The sequence below is a fragment of the Odontesthes bonariensis genome, chromosome 3 (assembly GCF_027942865.1).
Source record: "Odontesthes bonariensis isolate fOdoBon6 chromosome 3, fOdoBon6.hap1, whole genome shotgun sequence".
Taxonomy (NCBI): domain Eukaryota; kingdom Metazoa; phylum Chordata; class Actinopteri; order Atheriniformes; family Atherinopsidae; genus Odontesthes; species Odontesthes bonariensis.
In genome coordinates, this window is record NC_134508.1 from 39,424,392 (window position 1) to 39,450,589 (window position 26,198).

At 39.6% G+C, this 26,198-nt stretch overlaps 1 protein-coding gene across 9 annotated transcripts in view; it reads left to right on the top strand.

The window, feature by feature from the left end:
- The window catches only part of slmapa (sarcolemma associated protein a), a 63,530-nt gene that overhangs the window by 17,404 nt on the left and 19,928 nt on the right, over positions 1 to 26,198 (top strand). For 2 of the 9 annotated variants that reach the window (XM_075461789.1, XM_075461790.1), the window contains exons 3-13: positions 1,553 to 1,625; positions 12,935 to 12,971; positions 17,383 to 17,445; positions 17,856 to 17,951; positions 19,038 to 19,109; positions 19,213 to 19,353; positions 19,452 to 19,589; positions 19,968 to 20,136; positions 21,264 to 21,314; positions 23,171 to 23,317; positions 25,175 to 25,240. In XM_075461789.1, coding sequence (XP_075317904.1) covers positions 1,553 to 1,625; positions 12,935 to 12,971; positions 17,383 to 17,445; positions 17,856 to 17,951; positions 19,038 to 19,109; positions 19,213 to 19,353; positions 19,452 to 19,589; positions 19,968 to 20,136; positions 21,264 to 21,314; positions 23,171 to 23,317; positions 25,175 to 25,240 — 1,053 coding nt within the window. Of the gene's footprint in view, positions 1 to 1,552; positions 1,626 to 4,697; positions 4,948 to 12,934; positions 12,972 to 17,382; positions 17,446 to 17,855; positions 17,952 to 19,037; positions 19,110 to 19,212; positions 19,354 to 19,451; positions 19,590 to 19,967; positions 20,137 to 21,263; positions 21,315 to 23,170; positions 23,318 to 25,174; positions 25,241 to 26,198 lie in introns of those variants that run through there. The other 7 variants (XM_075461794.1, XM_075461795.1, XM_075461797.1 and 4 more) reach the window with 6 other exon arrangements.

The following is a 26,198-nucleotide window of genomic DNA, read 5'->3' on the forward strand; positions in this document are numbered from 1 at the left end:
ATTAATATGCCCATTTATTAACAAAAGACACAGCAGAAATATAAAATTTGTCAAATCTTTGTGTAACGTGATACTGGTGCACACAGGAAAGTGAAGGTTTTCCCTTCCTTTCTGTAGATTTTAGTTGATGATGCACAAACAAACCTTAAATAAATTCTCTCTCTCTCTCTCTCAGGTGGCTTAGGGCAGATTTTTCTAAGGTCATACAACAAAACAACATTATGTTTGCATGAACAGTGCAGCGCAGATAGTGAGGTCAGATTTTCAGCTCTATATGTTGGCGGCCCAACGGGCATTCAACCTGTACTGGACCCCGTTCATATCAGGCCGCGCTCACAGGTTAATATGTGAACTTCACTGTTTAAGAAAAAAATTAGACTGACTGACATCACATAGAGTAAACTCATGAAGCTTAAAAGGACCATACCACTGGTTTGCATACAAGAGGAATGCGCTTGAGTTTTCTTATAATTGTCAAGTCAAATTGGCTCAATGAATAATAATGTAGACACACTTTTGTCTGTGATGGTTTGTTACATTTTAAAGAAAATTTCCAGACAGTGATATATTTTTAAACAAGAAAAAGAGAAATTTTGTGCAAATACAAATGTAAAGCAACGGCACGATTTCTCACAGTCTGTGACATCTGAGAAGTGTTTTCAAACACTTCAAAAAGGACAAGTCCCACACTAAGGGACTTTCTCCGAGATGGAGGAAGGTGGATGGATGTGTCTCTGGTGCGAATGTAATATTTAAACTGTCTTCTTGGTTCTTCTTGTTGTGGTATCGTTGAAAAAAAACTGAACGGGGATCCTGATGTGAACCTCTTGCGGAAAGCACGAGTGAAACAAGTCAATGGAGGCAGATAAATCTGTTTCACACTCATAGATTTGATTTGCCGATTTATGTTCACAACAATCCATGTAAACTCCAAAGTTTTACTTTTTTAGAATGAGTCAAGTGTCATTTTATTGTGTAGCACAATATAATTGCTATTTGGATAGAAGAATTTTCAATATTGCCCGAAAGTTAGCAGAGGTCGGAGCCGAAAAGCAAAAGGGTTCAATTAACATGGAGGTCAGAATATAAGCATAGTCCAAATTTAGGGTCTGCCAGTGACAGTGAAAGAGGAGCTGCATGGCAGCTGACAGACTTGAATGAGCATGTGAGAGGACAAATAAGATAAGAGCTTCTGAGTAATCATTTTACATGTAAATATGGCTGCTAAAACAGAATTGATTGTTGTGAAGCCCCCAATCATGAAGCAGGTGGAAGTTATTCACACATGTATTATTATACATCGCAGATATGAAAATGACTTTAACTCTGAGATTTTTTTAAGGTGTAGTCTGAACACTGGATATATCATTGCTGAGAGTGGGCTTTAAACGTGGCTGTTAATCAGCTTTTTTCCTTCATCCCTGTTTTGCTCAGGGACTTACTTTTAGAAATGAATCGGGACATTGGACCTTTACAGAGTGATATACCCTCATGCCTTCCTGTAGAAAAAATGTTATGTGTCATTAACACCATTGTGCGTTTGTGTTCCCAGTCACCCATGGCTGTATCGTGTCAACAGTCAAACTCTTCCTACCTGATGGGATGGAGGCCCGCCGACGAAGCGAGTAAGTCATTTATTTATGAGGCTGTTAAAATGACCACTCACTACGTGTATGTTTTGTACACATTTTCACCAAGCTAACTAATTGTTTGTACTTCTTATCAGTGCCACATTATCCTTTAATAGAATGAACCACTTACTAATGGTTCTCTGGTTACTCTCTGTGATGCTAACAGCCACAGTCTGGCTATTCTTGCACACACACTGATAATTTCTGCTTGCATAGTGATGAGATTATCGTGAGTCTAGTTGCTGACAAGGACAGCTTTTAAAGTGAACAGGCTGTGTGAAAAATGGTGTGTTTGCATTGAAAATTAGTAATGGCTGTTTCAGGACTGTTGTGGGATTCTTTAATGTTTACGATGATCGATGCAGAGTGTTCTCATAGTTAGAAAAGTGTGTTTTGTGGATAAGTATGCAGTTAAATGGGCTGTAACTGACTAGCAGCTGACCCAGCATGGAGCTTCCTACTGTACTGGGAGTCCCACCTGTCTGTCTGTTAGTTTGTTTGGCTGCTGTCCTTACCACGTCCAATGTATGTGTATGTGATCCAAGGGCACAGTGCTATGGTGGGTAGTGCCATCTGCTGCTCCTGTGTTCAGCTTTCTTTTTTGTAAAACGCAGACAAGCATCCTGACCTGCATGAATATGAACCCAAACAAGAGCCCTTCTCAGACAGGTGACACTTGGCATTCACGACTGTTAAAAGCAATGCATTTTGACACTCAGACATGGGTCTCTTTTTCGTTAATGGTCCTAATATGCTCATCCAGACCGAACTACAGCAGTTACAGCTAGAAACTTGGGCCCAGTATATATGGACACAGGTATCTTGAAAACAGCAGATTTCCCTCTGTGTCTGACTGTTTTCCACATGTTATGGCCACTGAAACTAAAGTGAGACCGACTCTGTTAAGGCTATGTTTACTTCTTTGTCTGATGTCAGAATATGTACCAAATCCCCCTTTGTGATGGCAACAAGAGCAGCAACACATCTCTTTTTCTTTTTTTTTTTGCACATAAATGTACAGTTACACTCTGACTCTGTTGAAGGTCGAACGTGTCAGAATACGCTGTGGAATTCACTTCTACATAATCCAACACAGAACCAGCCGCCATCGTCCCCGGCTTCCGATGAGGCTCATGTGACTCAAAGTTGTCAGAGTAACTTTGAGAATAACTCGGTTGTAGTGAGCTGCTTTGCCTTCACATTAAGTGGAAGACGTATATGATGAGTTCACTGTCAGACAAGTTGCACGCTGAGCTAGTTCGTAGGCAGGGAGATGATGTCTAACAGCAGCTACTTTTGGATTTTCATTAGAAGTGCTTTGGACAATAATAAGGCAAGTATAACCCCTTATACTCTGTGTAAATGTCACTGTGGTATCTGTTTTTTCTTTCTTCTCGAGGCAAATACCTAATTTTTAAAAACACTTCTTTGTTTAAACCTTTGTTTTGTTTCCCATTCATGAATATTTTTGGACAAATTAATTTAGGTTTAATGCAAAGGTGTAGAGTTTTCTTGGAGCATATCCTGCAACCATGACTCACATTAGTCCAACAAGCACACTGTGATAGTGTAGAAGATGATAGCAGTCGATAAGAGCATTTTCTTTTGTGCGCCCTAAAATGCATCACCCTCACTGTACTGACTGTCTGTGCAGAGAGCTGTTTTCACATCTCTCTTCTAAAAAAAAAGATGTCTTTGCATCTCCCTGAAGTCTGTGTTAGAAGAGCACAGTGGTTATGCTGAATGCCACATATCAAGAATATATTAATCCTGAATCGTTTCGCTCAGTGAGTACCGAGAGCAAGAACTGAGAAATGACAAGAGATGTGGACATTTCTTGATTTTTTTTTTAAGATGCTTTGTGATGTAAAAGTGGATATCTGTGCTTGCATTAATAGGTTGGCAGACCAGAAGTTGGTTTGAAGCTTACATAAAGTTGTAGTTTGCAATAGTTGATTCGTCATTTTCTGGCCTAAGCAGAACAATAAAGTTGCATAGCGTTGTTTTCATACCTCTTCATCACCAGGTCTATTTTTTCTGCCTGACATACCCAAAATAAATTGAGGACATCTTCACAACTACAAGGGCTCAAAATAAAGCTAAGATTTTGACAGAAGTGTCAGAATCAAAGCTTGAATTTTTACTTATTAATTACCTGGAGGGAAAACCACCTTTGAATCATAGGATCGTAGCCCAGTTCATCTAGGAATTAGTAAAGTAATCTCTGAGTAACTGGCAGATTTATTGATAGCTGAAGAATGGGTCTTCCAAATGCAGCTTTACAGTCGCTCAGTGTGTGTGAGCCAAACACATGTACAACAGAAAAAAATGGTATTCATTGAAAACTTGATACCTGCTAACTCAAAGGGATAAGTTTAACCTTTGAACTCTGCATGAAAGACAGAGAAACTCAACAGAAAATCCTGTGAAAATTTCAACTTTTTGATTCTGTTACAGTAGATTTAATAATGGGAGAACTCACTCATATTATTGTGCTTTCTGTCTAATGCAAAACACCTGCTGTGACGTTACTTGTTGGGTTTGGCCAGAAAAGTGTCTTTAAGTGTACAAGCAACTATTTGTTTGCATGACTCACTGTGAAAGAGAGTCACAGAGAGAAGAACGCAAGTTACACATTTAATGCTGCCACTGAAATGATGAAGTCTGACCTGTGGACATAATGCCTCCAAAGTGTGTATCCAGTCATTGTTTAGTTAGTTAATGACAATGGCACTCCTGTTTATCTTTGCAGTTTATCACCATCGATATTTCCCTCAAAACTCCCACACTTACACAAACTTGTGGTTGTCAGGGATGTTTGATTTTCAGCTGAATCGCTCTCACTCAGGCGAGCAAAGCTTGTGAAGTTTAAAATCTGAGACTTGGATATAATAGCTCGGCTCATGTAGCAGTTGTGCGGGACGCTTTTAACTAATCACAAACCAAAAAAGAAGTGAAGAATCGCAGCACCAGTAGGAAAAAAAAAAAGGTTTGTTTCCTCACACTTCGTTCCAGGAGGGGCGGAGCTACTCCAACTTGCATAAGTTATAGGAAGAAAATCAGCTGTTTTGCTCCGAGAGGGGGAGGAGCAAAGTGTAAAGAGAAACACAGTTTGTTTTACGTGATAACTTCACACACACACACTGTGGAAAAGTGGAGAGGAATCAGCGTCTCAGTCTGAATCCAGAAGAGAAAATCAAGTGAAGGGAAGGGTTTATTTTCTCCCAGGAGCAGCTGTAATGGCTTAGAGGCCGAATGGTGAACTTTGCCCCGTGACAAATCACTCACCGACGCACACAGGAAGAAGACCTGACAGGTAACGTCTGCTGTTATGAATTTCTACCAGAGTTTTTAAACCCAGACGATCCTGATCAGGCTGATATTTCACAGAACTTTACAGCTAAATAGTGTCATTACCTAAAGTTGTAGTTTAAAAACTGCTGTTCAGCTAATACATTACCTGTTTACAAGTATGATCTGGTCCACTTCCTGTTAGGAAAAAAATCAGATTTTTTTTTTTTTAAGTGGTTTGATTTGATAAGCATTGAGTTTATGAATGCAGGTAAAACCTAGTACAGACATTGTCCTTTGATTTGTTGTGTGCTTTAGGCCTTCCAGGATTTCTCTTAAGGCAAACGAGGTTGATCACCTAAATTCTTGGATTACACAGTAAAGTCAATACAATGTCTCAGTTTTGGTATTAAACTTTTTCCCCCTTGCTAACAGTTCTTAACAGTAGCATTCTAAGAGGATAAAGAGTTTGTTCACTGTTAGTAAGTTTCTTTAAAGAGTTTGGTGAATGTTGACTGTGTTACAGATTCACCTGTACGTTTCAGTTTAGTGAAATTATACTTGGGAATTTTATAAATTTGAAAGAAAACCACTTGCAGGAGGCTGTACACATTGTCAAGATATCATTTATGGTATGTAATGCATAAAAATAGCTACCTGTTTGGTGACAAAATACATTAAAAAACATGAAAAGAATAGAAGAAACTGACAAAATGTTTAATTAGCATATTTAACTGCATGCAAAATAAGCATGTTCTGCCATAGGCAGCGCAGACTGAAAAGTTCAAATGTCGTCCAGAACAATACTAAAAGCTAATCTAGAGGTACACATTTCTGAGTGTAACCCAGATGGAAACTACTGCCACTGTTTTCCATCATCAGACTCTGCTGGACTGCATGCAAAACGCTCAGTTAGATCTGATGTGGATGACTGATTTCTGTGGGCCAGCTGCACTTTTTGTGTTTGTGTAGGCAGACTCGATGTTCTGGTAAGGAACAATTGAAGATCTTTATTTTTTGGTCATATAATGCTGTGGATTTAGTGCTGTCTCTCTAAGAAGTGTTATTTGGGAGTTTTGGCGGTCCACAGACAGTGTTTCGTGACTTAAAATGAGTGGTTTTATTGGTTAAGACTCCTGCAGCATCTTTACAGGTCTACCTAAAAAGTCAGTTAGACAACTGCAGCTTATTTAGAACTCTGCTGCTCGAGTCCTCACAAAGGCCAAAAAAATGGACCGCATCAGTCCAGCTCTGAGGTCTTTACACTGGCTTTCTGTCCATCAGAGGATAGACCTTAAAGTTCTGATGCTGGTCTATAAAGCTCTGAATGGTCTAGGACCTCCTGACCCAGTATGAATCATCCACCCCTCAGGTCATCTGGGTCCGGTCTTTTATCAGTTCTCAGTCAGAACCAGACATGGAGAAGCTGCATTCAGCTTCTATGCTCCACATGTCTGGAACAAACTCCCAGAAAGCCTCTGATCAGCTGAAACATTTTCAAGATTAAGATTAAGATCAGATTTATTGTCATGCATACATGCATACACACGAAATTGGTCCTCCGCTTTTAACCCATCCATGTTGGCACCTGTTGACACAGTCACACACTCATAAAGTCAGATGCCAACCTGGAGCAGTGGGCAGCCATTCACAGCGCCTGGGGAGCATGGGGGTACGGTGCTTGCTCAAAGGCACCTCGGCCGTGACAAGGCGGTGGACTGACACCCCTCCAGCTGTCAGTTTCACCAATCTTTTGAGTGGCGAGAGTGGGAATTGAACCACAACAATTGGACAACAGACTGAGCCACGGCGGCATTTGAATAAAGCTCCAAATCTGAAGCTTGAGTTTCAAAACTTAATCATATTTTATTCATGTTCTTATTTCGTTCTTTTTTGTTTACAATTGAAATCATGCTTTTTATTTCTACTGTTTTAATGTCTCTGTAAAGCACCTTGTTGTTGAATTGTGACGTTAAGATGCTAAAACGCTCAGAGCAGACAGCATGTTCTGCATGTTTGTGCTGAAAATCAAGCCTGATAAACTGCTGTCGCTGAATGAATATAATAGAAAGAAACTATAAATGTCGGCACAGTGATAAGGAACTGTGATGAAAGTGAGTTCTTTGGAGGCAGTCCCAACAAAAGTTTCTAGAGTGCTTTTCCTTTCCTTTAATCGGAGCACTTCGTACTCTGATTATTTTCAGAATAAAAACGTAACAGATTCTTGAGTTTGAAGCATGACCTTGAATCAGCTGCCTCATGCTTCTATGACTACATTTGTAGTGTTTCAGTTCAGATTTGGGCATATGTTTTTAGAGAAGGTCTAATCATATCGGGCCTATTGCTATAAGATCACCTTTTACTCTTCAAATTGCAATTTCGATTTTTTGATGGACCTGGTCAAATGTTAACTCTGGCTTTGTGTCATGAAAAGGTGTTATTATTGCACGTCAAGTCATTTGGTGTGTTATCACAATGCCTTTTTTGCACTTCTTGTGTGTCATTTTATTCAATTCAATTTTCAATTCAATTCATTTTTATTTATATAGCGCCAAATACAACAAATGTCATCTCAAGGCACTTAGATAGTAAGTCCAATTCAAGCCAATTGGAATTCAATTAATTAATAATAATCATAATTCATAAAATAATCCAATTCGTTCATATAGAGGGGGCGGCACTGTAACACCATTCAAAGGATATCTGTTGGAACAGGGAAACACGAGTTAATGACCACAATAATATCACATATACATAAAGAGAGTAAAGTGAGGAAAGGTGTGACAGATGAGGCCCCCCAGCAGTCTAGGCCTATAGCAGCTTAACTATGGGATGTTTCAGGATTACCTGAGCCATCCCTATTCAAGGTAAACACAAGAAACTTGTGCTAACGAAAAAATAAATAAATAAATTTTATGCAACATGTTTTGAGGAAATGGCGTGCTGCCGTGTACTTTTACCCCAACCACCACCATTTCACCATGTGTACAGTACTTTTGATGGTATGCAGTGTGATAGGAGGAGGCTCCAACCATACTGAACTGTAACCCCAAGTATTTGAGGTGTTATTTTAACGCCGTAGAACGACATGTGGCGGTGTGCATTGCCATGAGAACACATGGAGGTTAAAGAAAAAATAATTAATTAATTTCAGGATTCTTCCAAGAGTATTTTCTGGCTGGAGATGGGAATATTCTTTTTAATGTTTTGACATATAGTCAGGGTTTCGTCGAGCACTTAAAGGTGCAGTTTGGTTAGTGGTCACTGATGGTATGATAAAGCAGATATTGCACAGCCAATGAAGCCAGTAAGAACAATTAACGCCATGCATAGCTTAATTGTTAGCAAGCGAACAGTTCTTACCTTGGCTGCTACCTAGATACTACTGGGTCATTTCACTGTTAGGAAGGTTCCTTGGAGTGTTTCCAAGGAGGAGTATATACTCTGATGCTAGCAGATTAGCATGCTAACCTTCGTAGATATTACAATATGTAAATACATAATTTAAGAACTGTTAGCACTTTGCTTTCTCCTTACAATCTTTCATTTTTTTACGTGAAATATCTTCACCTTCATTTCTGGTGTACAGTTGAAATTGTACTTTTCTAAATGGACCCTCAAAGATAGAACAAAATACCAGTAAAATTGAATCATCACTACCAGTTTCTTTAAGGTTATTTCTGCTTCTTTGTCATTGCTTTGCAAATTATACTACACGTTATTGAGTTTTTGTTAAAATATGAGCAATAAAACAGCTTGTCTTTTATGATGCATTGAAGTTCACACAGTAGCAGTTTAGGAGGAGTTTTTAAGATGCTCTTAGTTCAGAGTTCCCTGGGTGGAAGGTGATCGACAGGCAGCCGGGCTTCTGCGCAGCTCTGCAGCGTTTTAAAAACTCTTAACTCAGCACAATAACTAAGGATTTAAAATGAAAGTCTCTGGTGTTTACTGTGATGGATGGTGTTGCTCTGTGGAGGTTGTTGTCCTAGTTTCCACAGATAACCCGCACTGCTGGTGCTAAATGTACAAACTTTCCTTTAATTTGTTGGCTCATCCTTCTGAAACTATCTATTTCTGTGACCTGCACTTTGGCTTTGAGTTTAAAATGCAATTAAACTCCTGATCCATTTTTTTCTGTCTTCATTTCTGCCTTTTAAGATAATTAAGAAGTGTTGAGTTGTAATTCTGGCGTACATTTTTTTACATGTTCACCTTCATTTGAAATGATCTAGATAACTATGGCTGGGTTGTATGAATCATTCTGTGTTTGCATGGAGCACCTAAGGTATTTATTGACAACCAGATAGTCTGAGTGACTTTCTAAATCTGAAGTGAGTGTCTTGGCAAGAAATGCCGAATTAAAGGGATAGTTCGCCTCTTTTGACATGAAGCTGTGTGACATCCCATATTAGCAATATCATTTATGAACATTGACTTACCCCCTGCTGCGTCCTGTGAGCGGAGTTCCAGCCTCGTTTTGGAGTCCACGAAGCTAGTCCGGCTAGCAGAGCAGACCGAGCACTCCCCTGCTTCCGAGCAGCAAACACCATAACAGGTGTAGCTATCGCTAGGTGGCTAGGGAGTGCTCGGTCTGCTCTTCAGTCTGCACAGTTTTACATTGGACGCATTGATATCAAGGGAGGCAAAAATAGCACCAAGCGAAGTGAGGTCTGATTTTTTTTTTTTCATCAGAACGATTTTTGTGATGCAAATGTATTACTCTTTTGAACGCATATCTTTTTGAGAAGCAAAACGCTTTATTTTTCAAGCCCCAGCCAACTAGCCGGACTAGCTTCGTGGACTCCAAAACGAGGCTGGAACTCGGCTCACAGGATGCAGCAGGGGGTAAGTCAATGTTCATAAATGATATTGCTAATATGGGATGTCATACAGCTTCATGTCAAAAGAGGCGAACTATCCCTTTAATGTGTAAATAGTAACATGATTTCCAGCTAAAAAGTCACAGAAAAATACATAAACATACAGAAAGAAATACATAAAAACACAAAGATAATTTGCAATTCCCCTTTTTTAAACCATCTCATACAAAGTATTCATCGTTGCATGTTGAGTTTCTCTGCATAAATAGCTGTTGTTCAGTGTTTAAAAAATTCAAATGAAGACCTGTTAGCGATGGCATTCAGTTGAGTATTCAACAACACTCTGCTGGATTACTATAAGAATGAGTTAATTTGTGTCTTTGAATGTTCTCTTAATGTGGCTAAAAAAGAGCGAGTTTAAGACCCTCTTTGATTTGTCAGAGAAACCGTTTGGTCCACAGAGAACAGGAGGTGTTTCTAACCAGCTTGGTTCAGTCCGGTTTGTTGTTTAGCATAATTTTATATCATCTTTGGTTAAAACACAATATTGTAAAGGTACAAAAGTGGAGTTAAAATGATAAGAATCATTTGGGCTCCTGTGTTGTGAAGGCCCAGAGAAACGTCATCACTGACAGTGAAACGCAGTCACTGTTCATACATGAAGTTAATTCTTGTGCTTAAAGTGATAGTTAAGTAGCTACTATCCTACTTAACTGTGACACTAGATGGTGAGATTGCTGTTGCCACTTTGTCCAGAATTGCTTGTTCAGATATGACAAAGGCTTGGATTATGTTTCTCCACTTACGCTTTGCACCTCTTAACCCAAGAACTTGTCAGACAATTTGTGGTTGATCTCATATTAGTGTTAAATTTCTGTTTCCAGATCATTTTATCTGTAAGAGCTCATCCCGTTTTTCTAGATTCTTTCAGTTTTATTCTTAATCAGACAGGCTTTTTCCCAGTGGTGTCTGCATTAAACTACCGAGTAGTCCACTGTAATCACTAACTTTAGCTAAGAGTACGTGTACTGTTGGAAGGACACGATTCCTGTGCCAATTATGTAAATTTGAGCTGCATTACTCTTTAGATGTTACCAGTTATCATGCAGCCTATAGCTTTAGCAATGCTATTTCGGGGGGGGGGGGGGGGGGGGGGTCACATTTTTAACAAAGTGTAGGCTGTGGGGATAGCCTACATTCTCCATTATGCCTGTGCCAGACTGAGGAGTCATGACTATTTTATGCATCAAAATGCAAGGCAGAAATTTCAACATTTTAAGATGGTGCTTTTCTTTTTGTGTGAGCGTAGTGAGAGTTTAGTTGATGTGCGAGCTGCTGCAGTTCCCACCTCTCCTGCTGCCTTGCAGTTAAACATTGATAGAGTTAAGTTATATTTTTGCTCAGCGTCTAGTTTTTCTTCATTCCTAAACTGTGACTGTAGGCTGTAAAGGATTCCCCCCCCCCTCTCTCGAACAAACCTGTGTAACGTTGCTGTTGCTGTGCTCCAAATCACAGTATCTAAGTAGGAGATGTCATGTAACAGAAGAAAAGGAACTGAATGCAGCCTGTTCTGCGTGTCTTTGAACTTCTGCCTGTATTTGTTTTAAAAAAACACAAAGAGTTAGTTGTATTGTGTTGATACATAATGCATTTTTCATTCTAAATGAGGACGTTTATTTGATGTAAATGTATTAGGTGTTGCTTAAAACTGTAATGATTTAGCTTCATATCAACACATCATTATGACATCTTTGAGTCGGGTGGGCAGCTCTTAACACGATCGACCACAGAACTGCCATTCATTGATTGATACGAGATCATGTTTGATCTCCATATTAAACAATGTGTAATTAGGAAATGCAGAAAAGTTTCCTATGCCAGGGTTTTTAGAAAGAAGAGGCCCGTCTATGATCAGAACTGCACAGTTGAGTTTCTGAGGAAGATGATTTATTTTAATTTATTATAAATTTGATGATGGATAAAATGATGGATAAAAGCACTCACCCACCTAAACCCTGCATTCCCCTCATGTTAACTGTGCTTGAGTGGGTGGTAAAAATATATTTATGTATGTTTTTTTTTTTTTCCTGCTTCCTCAATTGTTATGACTTGTAAGATCATATTAATTCACGTCACTTTCACTGTTTACACCTTCCATTAAAATATACCACAAGTGGCCACCTGTGATCAGAGCTCATGTTCTCACTCTGTGTGCATTCCTGCATTAATGTTATCATAGAATCCCACATGAACACCTATGACAGACTTTACCATAGTCTGTTATATTATATATGCCATATGAGGGAAATTGGCATAAAGATGATTTATGACATGCAAACAGGGTCTTTTAACTATTCTCTTCATTTTGAACTGCTCTTTGCAAAAGAAAAGTAATTTCTTTGCAAAAGAAAAGTAATTTCTTTGCTTCTGCACTGAACTTTCTAGTCCACCTCACTCTGAGCTCATGCTTACATGATTGATCATGTGCAGAGTTTCCTGTGCACAGACTGGGATGTTATTGGTCTATCGTTGTGATTATGGGTGCTATCTCAAAACAAACATGTGATTGGAGACTCACAAAATCAACTGCAGGGTCATTCTTCAGTTCAGAAAATAGGCCAGAGGCTTTTCTGTCTGAGTGAACTGTCACATTCACGTTTCACTATCATTGCATTTTAAGGCAGCTTCCCCCAGCTCAATGATTTACTGTGTTTTTGACACTCACATTCTTCCACAGAAAGCACCACAACACACTGATTTAACACGCTCTGCAGTATTTGTTTTTGACTGGCCTTTTTGCCCGAGGTCGGCTCTCTGAGGTTCCTCTGTGTTCATTCACCAACATATCTCTCCAGTCTTAATGCAAAAAAAAGTACTGAGACTGTTGTGGTTGAACATGATCTTTAATTTGAGCTGTTTTTACTCCTTCTTTCTCTGTGTGCAAATGTTTCAGTCTTTCAAGACTAGAGAGGAAAAAAACCTTAATTTAGCCAGTTTTATTTTTCATTTTACAGCATCAGCAGAGTCTGTCTGATTGTAGTTTTGAGGTTTTTGTTAAACGAGGAGGTTAACAAATCCCACAAGACCTTCAAGAACAGTTTTTTGTGTTGTCACCATGGTTATTCCATATGTCTTTGCTCCTGGCTGTTTCCTTGGTGACCAACTGTTTTCTCTCCTCTCTTACTCTTTCAGTGTCATCCAGGCTCCATTACCACTACCTGTAGACAAGGTAAGAGCAGAAGAGTGTTGAATTTCTGTTGTCCCGTCCCTTGTTTAAGTGGTTTGTTTCACATTTTTATGTATGGCTGCTCCTTAGTGAGGCACCTAAATGTGTTTGTGTGTAAATGTGCTTTGGTTTGGTTTAACACACACACACACACACAGGCTGGAGTAGTCAGCTGATAGTAGGAATGTCGGGAAAGATGCCAGCTGGTCCTGCAGCACTACAGAAATGTTTCCTGTTGATCAGGAGACGTCTCTTTTTTTGTGTTTTCCTTCACTTGAAATGTTTTTAGATTTTTGATCTCCAATGTTGAAAGCTTTTGATCCATGTTTTGTTTTCAGTGGAGATCTGAAACTGTCGGATCAGGTAATATGGTGTTCCCAGCTGCATTGTATTTAATAGCAAATCTTATGGAGATTAAAGCTTGACTGGATTTGCACATCTGGTCAGAGTCTTTATGTTAATCTTCTTTTGTTAAATGAAAAAGACAGAATCTTATCTCTAGTGTGGGGCTTTTATGATAAAATTCACTATTTTATTTAAAAAGATAGCCTAATTGATTTGCAAGTAAGTAAGCCTTCCTCTTCACCTACCTTATCAGGCTTAAATACCTGATTATTACAAGACAAAACTCTAATTTTGCACCATTTGGTGTCCTTTTTTTTTTTTTTTAACTGATGCAATCACAATAATGGTTTTACCCTAAAAAAAAAAATCCTGACGTATATGAACTAAACTTTAGCTGCACAGGGATTTTAGCTGGTCATTGTCCAGGCGTTCAGTGCCAACGTTCACCCAAAGAGTACTAATAATCATACTAAATTAACATTCAGTTTTCAACTAAATAAACTAATAGTAACCTGTAGCAGTACACGACTCAACGTTTCGTACTTAAAATAAATAAATCCTGTAATGCAAAACCCACACATGCCACTTTCTGTATCATTCCATTTGCCATACGATACAGTTCAGTGTCAGGTTATTAGATAATGGTTTCTTGTTTACTGTACGACAATGTGCCATGTTAGCTTTCTCTGCTGCCTCAGTCTGTTCAGTGTCTTCCTCCAGTAGTGTGAAAAGCAGGGCCTCAGTGTAACCTATCTGAGGAATGTAAGCTGATGTGTGAGTGTGTTCATGAGGAGCTGTGATTAGATTTGAACCACTTTTCTAATATAATTTACTGAAGCAGGGTCCTTGTACCTCGCTGGTCTCTGAAGACACACACTCACTCTCTCACTCATGCAGGGCCTGTCCACTTGACTTAAAGGCTTTTCAGTTACTGTGTGCAATTTCAGCATTTACACATGACCCTTCTTACCTGGTTTAAACGGACTGGCAGCAGAAAGAAGCTGAAGAAAGTGAAACTACAACATTATTCATTGATAATTTCTAGGACCAACTCCATACAATCCTGCTGTAGAGTATGTTACTGTAACAGTAGCAGTTACAGGCAGCCGAACAGTAACATAGGTCAACGTGAAGGGAGCAAACGGCATTCGATCTTATCGCTACATTTTCATAGTTCTGAGTGATTTTTATTATTTTTTTTTAATTTTATTTTTTTCACTCATCTTTAATCGCTCACTACCCAAAATTTGCAGCTCAAAAACATCCTGAACTCAACAAAACGTCAAGAACCAAGAAAAATACAGTCATGGATGAGTGTCTCCACAGAGAAATACCCCACTGGACACTTGTACTGGCAGTTAGTGCTTATCGTAAAATAAGGTCTGGAAATACTTATCATTCAAAACTGTCTATTTATTCTGTTTTTTGGCAACTGAATTAAAATTACCTAAAATATGAATATTGGGGTGTAGATGGATTTTCTAACCATGGCTATCCAAAAATGACAGTTAAACTTGATGAGTTGTGAAAATACAACCAGATTTATTTATAAAGGATCAACAAAACTTTATTTCTGCCATCAACTGAAACAAAATCAGTATACTATGTGTATTAACACAAGATAGGTTTAAAATGATCAATATTCTGGGCAGTTATTTGACTGGTGTGATTTTAAAAGGATTATTTTGGTGACAATTTTTCACAAGTTAACACACTTTCCTGTCTAAATTAAATGTCTGTGACGTATTTTGGCCAAAATACTACAGCTGCTTTTTCTGCCATGAATTTGTAACTCTGGGAGGAGTGGGTTAACCCTAACCCTCAACAGGATCTGCCTAATTTGAGATCTATGGTACTCATTAATCCTTTAGACATCATTACCATAATAGTGTGCATAGTAAATGGCCTGAGGGTTAACACTAGCATCAAACTGATGGTAAAATCTAAATCTAATTGGTAATTTTATTCTCATATACTTAAATTTCTGCTTAAGTTGTCTGTAGTTGGCCACAGATAGCTGGTGCTGATTCCTTTTTAGATGCAGTTTAGTCACGAGTCATGCGTTGAGCTGCCTCAGGCTGTTAAAACACTGCACCACAGAATGTAGCGTCCAGCCTGCAGGTTGTACGCCAGTCAAAACTTGCATCGTAATTCTCCCTTCACATATTTACTCCATAAACCGAGAGCTTCGATGTCAGTCCGTCGTCGCTGTTCTTTATACAACAGTTGATATTTAGTTATTTAGTTTGGATATAAAACATTTAAAAAAAAGTAATGATAGAGCATTACTACATTGTTTTTCTTTTTCTTAATGAATGCATACACCTGCTAATGAGAATGTGCTTATAATATCAAAAAGCATGAAGAAAAGAGTTTGAACTTCCCTTTTTCAAGGAACAGTGAATGCAGCATGATTTGAAGTAGGGAGGAGATAAAGATGAGGTTGCAGGACATTTGTACTCTGAGCTGGGAGATGTGATGTTTATCCTGCAACTCTGAACCCACATTTAATTTAGTTAACCTAAGAACGATCGAAGAGTTTTGTTTATCTTTTTCCCCATAAGCTCAATTTAATTGATTCGTATTTTTTAAGGAATATTCAGCTTATTCTGCCTTAAAGATGCGAGTGAGCTGAATGCTCATTATGAATTAATAATATGATAGATTGTCACTGAAAAGACTGACCAGAAGAGACCATCACCTTTATTTTTAAATGGAGGAGAGCAGCACTATCTGAAGCAAAGCCTGTGAGAGGGCAACACGAGTGCTCAGAAGTGGATTCAAATCAAGTAACTGTTATTATTGTGAGCTGTTGAAGGTTCACACAAATAAATAAGATGTCAACAGAAAAGCTTCTTCACTCAGTAAATGTGCCCAAATGTGTGGTAATTCATCTGAAATGAGTGATGGACAGATATTAGGCCTACATCCCACAGTTAGGGGTTGTTGTGTTGATCTTTTTACAGATGTTTAATGTAAAGTAACTAACACACGGTCTCATCAGCGTATGGAGACAGACAGCATTACTGAAGCTCTTTCTCAGCTGCTGCAGCTATATTTATGTTGCTGATATTGACACTCGTCTCTTATTTTTTTCACATGAATAAATTAACTGCAACTATCTGCAATATCATTGGTGCCATTAGGAGATGATGAGAGACGGCGACAAAGCAACATGTTTTCTGTGAAACGGATAACAAACGTTGCTGCATTTAGTGTCAGTTCATTGTCATTATGGAACAACGAGTCTGTTATGTGCTTATTTCTATGGTTTTGTTCTTTCTTTTGCTCAACCACTCTGTGCCTCTAGTTCCCAGTGACCAATGCTGCCCTGTATTACCTTACCTTGTTGGCACTGAAGACCTCAGAACATCTTCCTCTTAACATTTATTTTAAAAGAGCAATATGACGCACATGTTGCCTAATGATAAATCTGTCACATCCTTCTTGTCTAATGTTGGATTTTAAATGAAAGGCTCCAAGTACACCAGGACATTGGTGATCAGTAGCCACAATCTGCTTAAGATTAGCTGAATTACCTTGTAATGTCTACAAAGATCACAGGCTCTACTTTTCGTTGTTTTACAAAGAATTGTTGCTAACATCATCACATAATCATGGATCTGCGAGGTTTTACACCTTCATTAGATATCAGTGTCCACCAGCCTCATGTCAGGAATCAGTGTAATTAGTTATTAGATTTAGGAGCAGTTATGTGCTGTATTTATTGGTTAATTTGTCCTTAAAGGTGGGTCATACCATGAACAAATGCTCACGAGTTTCATCATCATGATACTTAAACTGTGGCCAAATGCCTCACAGTACCTGTAAGATAATTCTCAGAGGAAAACGCTGATGTCTTAGTCGCTGTAACCGTGTGTGTGTCCAAACAATTTACCAGTACTGTTTATTTCTTGCCTGTCATATAATATTTGATTTGTGTAGACTGTATGTGCTCCTGTCCATCTGCATTGTGTATTTATGTACATAAACAACATATTCAGTCCTTTTCTGCTCAGTCAGTATGTATTCATGTTTGTGTGTGTGTGTGTGTGTGTGTGTTGTCCAGGTTGCAGCCAACACTCCCAGTATGTATTCTCAGGAACTGTTCCAGCTCTCCCAGTATTTACAGGTAATGCACTGACACCTGCTGGTCATTCTTGGGAGCTACACTCTAAGCTAAATGATGGAAAATTCATCTTAGAACCTGATTACAGACTTTGTATGTTGAGCATTAGAAGAGTTAAATTAGAAAAGAATAACATTTTAAATCACTAAAAGACTAATGTAGCCTTCTGTTTTAAATCGATAAGACTTGGATTAAATAAATAATTTAATACTATAATTACAGTAGGGAATAAGATGAACATTGCAGCAGTAGATAAAATGGCTGTAAAGCCTTTAGTCTATCCCTAAATAGTATTTTTTATACCATATTTGCTGTAGTGCAAATGTTATTGATTTTTGTTCCTAAAGAATTGTATTTTTTTCCATTTGAGTAACTGATCGCCTCCTTTTCTGTCCATTCTCTTTTTTGTCCAGGAGGCCTTACACAGAGAGCAGATGTTGGAGCAGAAGTTAGCCTCTCTGCAGCGTCTGTTAACCAACACTCAGAAGGCCTCAGAGAGCAGCTGGCAGGTAGGAAATATCACTTCTGTTCTTCAGCCCTGGACTTTGATATGAATTAAAGCAAATCTCCTTCAACATTTTTAGTAAAGATGATAACATACTTTCTCATAAAAATGAATTTGCTAATTTATGATTATTAGCTTCGCTGTTGTTGTGCATCGGTGACATTGGCGAAAGCACAGAGACGGCATGTGTTGGGGTGAAGTGGGGGTTAAAAGAAGTTAACCTGTTGTGTTTACTCCTCTGAGCTGGCATGGGAGGTAGTAACTAAGGTGAAACAGGCTGTGTGCGTCGTCACTCAGCTGATGTCCCCACGACGGCTTGATGTGTGTAAGCACACACTGATTTGGGGCTGAGCAGCCCCAGTTTGGTAGTTGCTGCAAAAAAAATAAATAAAAATGGCTAAAGATACCCTGATACATGAGAGTTAATCTTTTTCACTGAATCCACACTTCCATATCGCTGACGTAGTGGGACCTCTTTGTCGACTGCTTCCACAGTTTGGGAAGATGAAACTAATTCAGTTTCAGTCTCTACGCTGTCATGGCTCTCTTTTGCAACACTCATTCTCTTCTACATTTCTGCTCAGTTTACTTCCTCAGCCTGCTGGTTGTTCACTGTATTTATTTATTTATTTATTTTCCATTTTTCCTTCCGGGTTTTCTTGGCAGTTAGCAACCAGATTAGAGGCGCATTGCCGTCAACTAGTGGACTGAGGTGTGCTGAGGGGATCCACAGCTAGCTCAGTGGATAGATCGACTGAAAAGGCCTTATGCTGATCACCGAGATCAACGTAAATTGAATCGCGATTTAATTTTGCGACCAATATATCTTGAACCCCGCTCTGGTCCTTTCATACCGAACCCTCATAGAAAGCCTATGCTGTTTTCATCATTTGTTGCAGGTTTTTTTTTCATTTAGTTAGAACCACATTGCAGCCTGTAATTGCCATTTATCTTAAAGTGGTCGATAAATGCAGCTGGTATTCTTTGTGGTGAATAATTTGGTGAATAAGTTGTGGTACAGTAAGTGACCACACTTCTGACCAGTTATCTGATGTAATATGACTCTGTAAACTGTGGGTGTCTCTACCAGGCTCTGATAGATGAGGACCGTCTGCTCTCCAGGCTGGAGGTGATGGGCAGTCAGTTACAGGCTTACTCTAAGGTAAAACTCACAACCTTACAGAAAGTGTTGGGATTAAACTGTCAAAATATTATTCATTGGATGGCTTTAAGGCTAAACGTTCATCAAAAAAATTCTCTCGTAGTCTCAGCCAGAGGAAGGGATCCGTAAGGAGCTCCTGGCTCTTCAGGAGGACAAACACAACTATGAGACGAGGGCAAAGGAGTCCCTGAGGGCAGTCCTGCAGGAGAAGATCGAGGTGGTCCTCAAGTTGTCTGAGGTGGAGGTATGACTGCAGGATTTACTTATTGTATGATGAAGTGTTGTTTGTTTTGTCATTTTGTTTGTGTAAAACCTAACGTTTTTGTGTCTGCTGTCCCGCAGCGCTCGCTCAGTAACACAGAGGACGAGTGCACCCACCTGAAAGAGATGTCCGAAAGGGGTCAGGAGGAGCTGAGAGAGTTGGCCAACAAATACAACGCCGCTGTCAACGAGATCAAAGAGCTCACTGATAAAATTAAGGTACCCAAATAGAAATGGAACACTAAGGCCCAGTCCCAGTTCCCCCTTTTGACCCTTCCACTGGACCAAACCCCTCTCTTTTGCTGAGGTAAGGTGAACCTTTTCTTTTAGGGGTCAAGGAATAGTTCATATCAAACTCTGATGTAGCTGAGTGATCTATATCATTGATCCCAAAAAGAAAAGGAGCACCTTACCTCTACAAAAGAGAAGGGTACCTTCCCAGATTATTTCCAGTGAAATATGTTCTTTCTCCCCTTTTCACCTCTTTTCTCCCCATCTCCTCCATGTCATCTTGTCATATTTATGGTTTGTTCCTCATTCTTCTCCCCTTATGTCCTCTTCCCTCCCAACTTTCTTTCTTTTGTCACACTTCTCCAGGCAGCAGAAGGCCGGCAAGAAGAACTGACTCAGCGGGGAGCAACGGAGAAGAGGGAGTTGGAGATGAAGATTGAGGAGATGGAGGAGAAGGAGCAGGTTCTCCAGGCTCGCATCGAGGCTCTGCAGGCTGACAACGACTTTACCAACGAGAGGCTCGCTGCCCTGCAGGGTACAATCACACCATTGGTTCACCATTTTCAACACTTATTCTTACCATAACCCTGATTTTGACCTCCACTTGTCCAAATTTAACCTTTATCATAACCTTAAGCCAAGTCTTTGGTCTACATTATGTTGACTCGCTACTTGTACCTAAAAGGAAGTTGTCTCCCCACAGTGTGTCTTAAGCCTGATTCTTACTCGGCGCAACCTCGCTTTGACCCATTCTTACTAGCTGGTCGCAAATGGCGCAAACGGTCACGTGTCCCAAAATTCCGCCACGCCCCCGTCGCAAGCTAAAAACACAACTTTTTTTCTGACTTCGCGCGAGCTCAACCGGAAACAGCTGACCAAGAGAAAGGAAACATGAACACTGCAGAGACCGCAGTGACCTAGAGGGTGCGCCTCTACAAACATCTGTACGACACGTCTATGAAGTTACACTGGGACAACACGGCAGTGTCGAATTCCTGTGGGGGAAATCGGCAGGCATCTGGGGCAGTCGGTGGTGGAGGTGATCTGGTGCAAAGGACGAACATTCCACCTTCTCTTCTGTTTTTGCCGCGGCCGCTTAGCTCTGAGATACATATACAGTTCTACACCCAGAGTAAATTCATTCCGCATCTGCATCAGATGTGCCAGCCTCTGCTGACGTGACACCACAGGTGGCATTGTGTATGCTTTCTTCGTATGCTTTTCTTCGTCCGGTTCTTCAGCTTGTTTCCTCAACAGTGACGCCCGCTGGTCTGGAGAGAACTGCAAATGTGACGCATACTCGGCGCAAACTGCGCTTATGAGCTGAAGGAACTGTGAAGGGGCTGGCGCTTTCGATGACGTCATTAATGGTTCTCGAGCCAGAACAGTTGCGCCGAGTAAGAATCAGGCTTTAATGACAGATTTATGACCTCACAGCACGTTTAATCCTGATATGTACATAAGTACACAGTCAATTCTAACTTTTAACAAGCTAACACACTACATCCTGCATCAATTTTAACCGTCTGCTCAACACAAGAGGTAACTTCAGCAACTAGCTGCTGGATCAGAACACATCTTTGTTCAGCTGTGAGGTCCAGCTGGGAGTTCCTCTGAGTCAACGCTTCTTTCTGTTGTTGTTGTTGTTGTTGTTGTTCACAGCGCGGTTAGAACAGCTTCAAGAAAAAAGCATTAAAGAAAACAACAGTCTCGGTGAGTTTCTGGTCTGTTCTGGACACGCCTCCTCTCTGCCGCTCCGTTGTGCCACTAACTTCACCTCCTCATCCTGCACTAATGATGCATGACAACTTCCTGCACGATACCCATGTACATTCCTGTTTCTCACTGCTCTCGTGGCTTTCTTTGTTCATCTGTCTATTCCGGTGGAAATCTGGCTTTTTGTCTTCTGTTTCTGAAGTTAGAGAGATTGAGGCTTTGGGTGTCCTTTGGTAGCTCTGATGGGGGACATGAAATGCTGATCCAGGTAGAGTTCAGATAGTCATCTGAAAGCTGAATTCACAATTATCCCTGAATATATTTCTGTCAAAATCAAACGTCACTTGAAAAAAACCTTGACACAGTCACACTGACCGTTGACTGTTAAAAGAGGCGAGCAGTCCACCCAAATGCAAGTATTGTAGATTATAGATGTAAGGAAAAGCTTTACAGTTACATATTTGATTAATTTGCATAAATGAATTAGTTTATTCGCAGGCTTCTGTACAAAAAAGTAAAAGAATATTTGTCAAACAAACAAAACAGCCCATTTTAACTCACGGACACTTCGGACATGAATGGTTTTCCTGAGCTGGTAATGTAACAGTTCATGGAAAATATCTGCAAAGCTTTTTTACATTAACACATATATTATTGTTCATTTAAATGTCTAACAGTGAAGCACTTTAAGTGCCTAACAGGGTAGTACAACAATAGAATGCAGGACGTTTAAAGGACCAGAAATCAATATGGAGACAAAAAAGGAATCAAAACACATGCTCTCGACTCAGGTGTCTGTCCCTTTCCTCCAATCCAATCCTGCTCCGGGTAACTTGATCATAACTCGGCACTATAGAATGACAGTTAACTATTAAAGCCCTCGGTTCGTTACTTACTACTGCAGAAGTATACCTGCACAGCTGTAGAGAAACCCCCTGTGCATTAGAATTCGGTGAATAAATTCTATGTGTGTTGAAAACATTTATAATGACTTCATATATCTTCTATTCCAATATATCGGTCAGATTTTGATAAGAACAAGTTTGTAACTTGCTATGTAACATGCAAATAGGTTCATGTTGGAGTTCCTACCAGAAATCTGAAGTGCAAACCAAACATTTTACACATTCACATTCACACGTTCATCCCTTTTAATCATACTCAAAGCATGCGTATATTTTGTTGAGGTAAATATCAACAGGGTACCTAACGGCACAAAGGATCTGTTTAGGGAACTGGACTCTTGTTCCATCATGGCATCTCATTCATACCAGTAAAAGTTGCTCTCCAGGTGCATATGCTGAAAAATGTCTTGAGGCTTTAAATCATTCTCTGGCTGAAAACACTACACAGATTTTAGTATTCCCATTTGACCAAATGCCTGAAACTTTTTGTGAACTGTAGCTTTTCTAACTGTGTATTTAAAGAATCTTTCCGAACAGTAGTGCGTCATGTTACCTGCAGTTTTAACTGTGGCCATCGTGCCAAAATGAAGCCACCTGAGCTGTTCAAAAGTTTTGTGTCTGCTGAAAGTTGTCTCGGGACATGTTGGCGCTCTGTCAGGTCTAAACTGGGCTTGTTGGATAATCTGGGTTGTTTCCACAGTTTCCAAACTGTCTGCTGCTTTGTTTTTCTTCTTCTGGGGAAAAGAAGCTTTTGGTCACTGATTGACTTCTGGTGATTGAATGACTACATTGTACAATGAGCGCTGCAGGTGACTGTCTCACTGCACAATTTTCCCACAGTAGCCACTTTTTGAAGGAGCTTGCTATCATTTAGACTCTGTTCTGTGCATGTGTGTGGCTGGTAAAGTTTCGACAAAATCGTATATATCTGATCTGGTCACATGACAGATATCGACATTGTCTCCCACGGACCCGTAGAGGAGCCTGTTGAGGACAAACAGAGCCTGCAGACACCTGAGAGCCAGGAGGAAGAGGAGGATGAGGGGGATACAGACACCGATGATGGTGCAGTTGGTGAAGATGGAGATAATGATGGTAGTTAGTTTGATTACTATAATAAACAGTTTGATGTATAGGACTCTTCTTTAATATAGATTAAAAAAAACAGTAATACACTACTCTACCTAGTTAGGTTTGTATCATTACATAGTAGTCAAAGGTTTGGACACATCTAATCATCCAAACTTAAATAATACTTTATAAAAGAATCTAATCCATAAACTGAGATGTTTAGAAAAGACAGTTTTTCTGTGGGGTTGTGTGAAGTATTTTTGAGCTGGAGTCGTTTTACCAGCGCTCTCTGTTTGGAGAATCGGGGAGGAAATCTGACCGGGATCTAACTGTGACTCAGAATGGACGGAAATCTCAAACAACTCTTACCATTCACGGTTGTTTCACAATGTATCCTGCTGTGGATCGACTGTGACTGACAGTTATGCCAGTCTAATTTAAAAAATACCAAATATGAGACAAAGTGCAAACATGTACCACCTTTTAGTGTTTCAATCAGTAATGGTCAGCAGTAAGCTATCCAACAAGTCTGACACAGCTAACGCCGTTAAGTTTGTGGTGGAAAAATCCCCAAATGTGGAATTTACTTGAATTGCATTAAACTTGTTGTTCTGTGGCCCTCTTCTGATTGGCTCTTAGCTTGGTTCCTCCGTCTGAGTTCCTCCCCGATACCCCAAACTGAGAGCACTCTGATCACTGTACGCATAAGCACCTCATACAACCTTAACCTATTTACAAAAGGAACATTCCTCCAATTTCATCTGATTGAAAACATGTTGTCCTTTACGCAGCGGGGACAGCGTAAGTTCAGGAGAAGTTATAACATGGACCCAGGATGTTGGGGAGTGAACCAGCAACCCTTTGATTAAATGGCAAGCGCTCTGCCTCTTTCCAGACCACTCGCCTGAATTTAAAGTAATTTTAATCAGTTTTAAGTACAGGTTCATTACCGACCTGTCTTAGTTTACCTGTCAGTTTGGGCCAAAACAAAAACCTCTGCAATGAAAGTATACGGCTTATTAAGAAGCTATTTCAGTCCTTATTAGACAGTAAATTTCACATTTCTGTCAGGGATCCAATTAAATTACATATCTTTGATTTTAGTCTCTGTTTTAGTAGCGTCTCGTGTGGAACAGATGATGTCAGTTTACTTCCTGACAAGATGACGTGTAATGAGTCTTTGAGTGTTGAATTGAGCAACTGTGAGCTCAGGTGCAGAGAAAGGCTGTTCACTGAGTGTAGTATTTTGTTTTTATGATGTTTTACTGAACAGCTGTTGGGAGATTTCAGTGTCTTGTCTGTCTGCAAGTGTGTTTATTAATCTGTCTAAAGATGCCAACACTCTACGGCCTCGATTTCTGCCCTGTCCATCTGGCGAGTGTCTGTCCGTCTTTAGAGTTTTTGTATGTCTTTGTAAGTCGTCAGCACTGCCATGCTTTCTACCTGCTTGTATGTCCTTTCTCCATCACAGTTTCTTCTCTGCGGCTTTACTCGTCTTAAATATTACAGGGTTGGGTATTAAGAGCTGATTCTGAAAAGGATTCTGTTCCGAATTTCTGGGAATCAACTGCTCGTGAAAGATTTTTTTGATTCTGCTTATTCAAAACAGAGAATCAAAGTTTGCCTCTCTTTAGTTCAGAGACGACCAATGCATCAACACATGGAAACATTAAAAAAATCATCTCTAAATTACAATAAGCGTTCATATTCTGCTTCATTCAAGGAGATGTCCAACTTGGAGTGAAGGATCAGTGCCATTTGGCACTGATGAGCAGAATCAATAAAATCTTTGGGGGAAAAAAAAAATAAAAAATGAGGGCGGAATACCCAGCTTCACTCTGATAGTCGTCAAAGTAATGTCAGTCCTCTGTGTTTTATCAGACAACTGTCATGTCAACAACAGTGGAGGAGACTCAACTAGAATCCAACAGTTGATTGAGTGTCCGCGTGAGTACAAACATCCAGTCCTGTTGTTAACAGAAACACACACTTTCCTTATTACTTTCATCAGCATCCTGCAAAGTCCCATCGCTGTCCGAAATGGACAAGAAACTGAAATTTAGAAAGAAATTGTTTCACTTTCTACAAAAACATCAGAAGAAGAGTCGAACCTGAGAAAGAAGTAAAAGCCTTTATTTTTAAGTTCTGAATACTTTCCCTATCTTTTAAAAAATGTCATTCATTTGATTTTCATTAACTTTATAGTTAGCATTAGCATTGAGAATTACTTCCTTACTTCCCATCTGCTTCATATGTGAAGACCATTAACAGAAGGATGGGATACCTGTCCTTCAAACAACAGGCAGATGGACTGATGAAGAAAAACTGGCTCACCACTCAAGTTTCCACTGACTCAAATGCATCTTTATCACAAAGACGCCACCATTTTTGCATTTGTTTTTTTTGGTTTGTTGTCAGTCAGGTTTGTGAAAGGATTTTTGTTTTAAAGACGACATGCTACAGAAAAATCACTTTTCTGTGCCTGAGAGCATATATTTGAGTGCTTGAAGTCCTGGCCGAGAAGTGATATTTTGTTTGGGGCTCATTAGTTCTGAAAATGTCAAGTGTCAAGCCATGAGCTAGTTGAAGCTGTTTTTTGTTTTATTAGCATCTGATCTCAACATTGGTTACGGAGCTGATTTAGCTTAAGAAATAAATTAGTTAATAATGCTCTACCAGAACTTTTTTAATGTTTTGTATCCCAACAAGAAAATCTCACTTCCAACTGGCTATTTATATTGTTTATTTTTTACCAGTTGGAAGGAGGGCTGCAGAGTTTGGGGGAAAAGTCATATTGTGAATATTGAGGTCGGTGTTGTGATAAATGGTATCACGGTTCACCTCGCTTGGTAATCTAGGAAAATGCACCCACTGGTTATTGATATTGCTGAATTGTGTTTTTCTC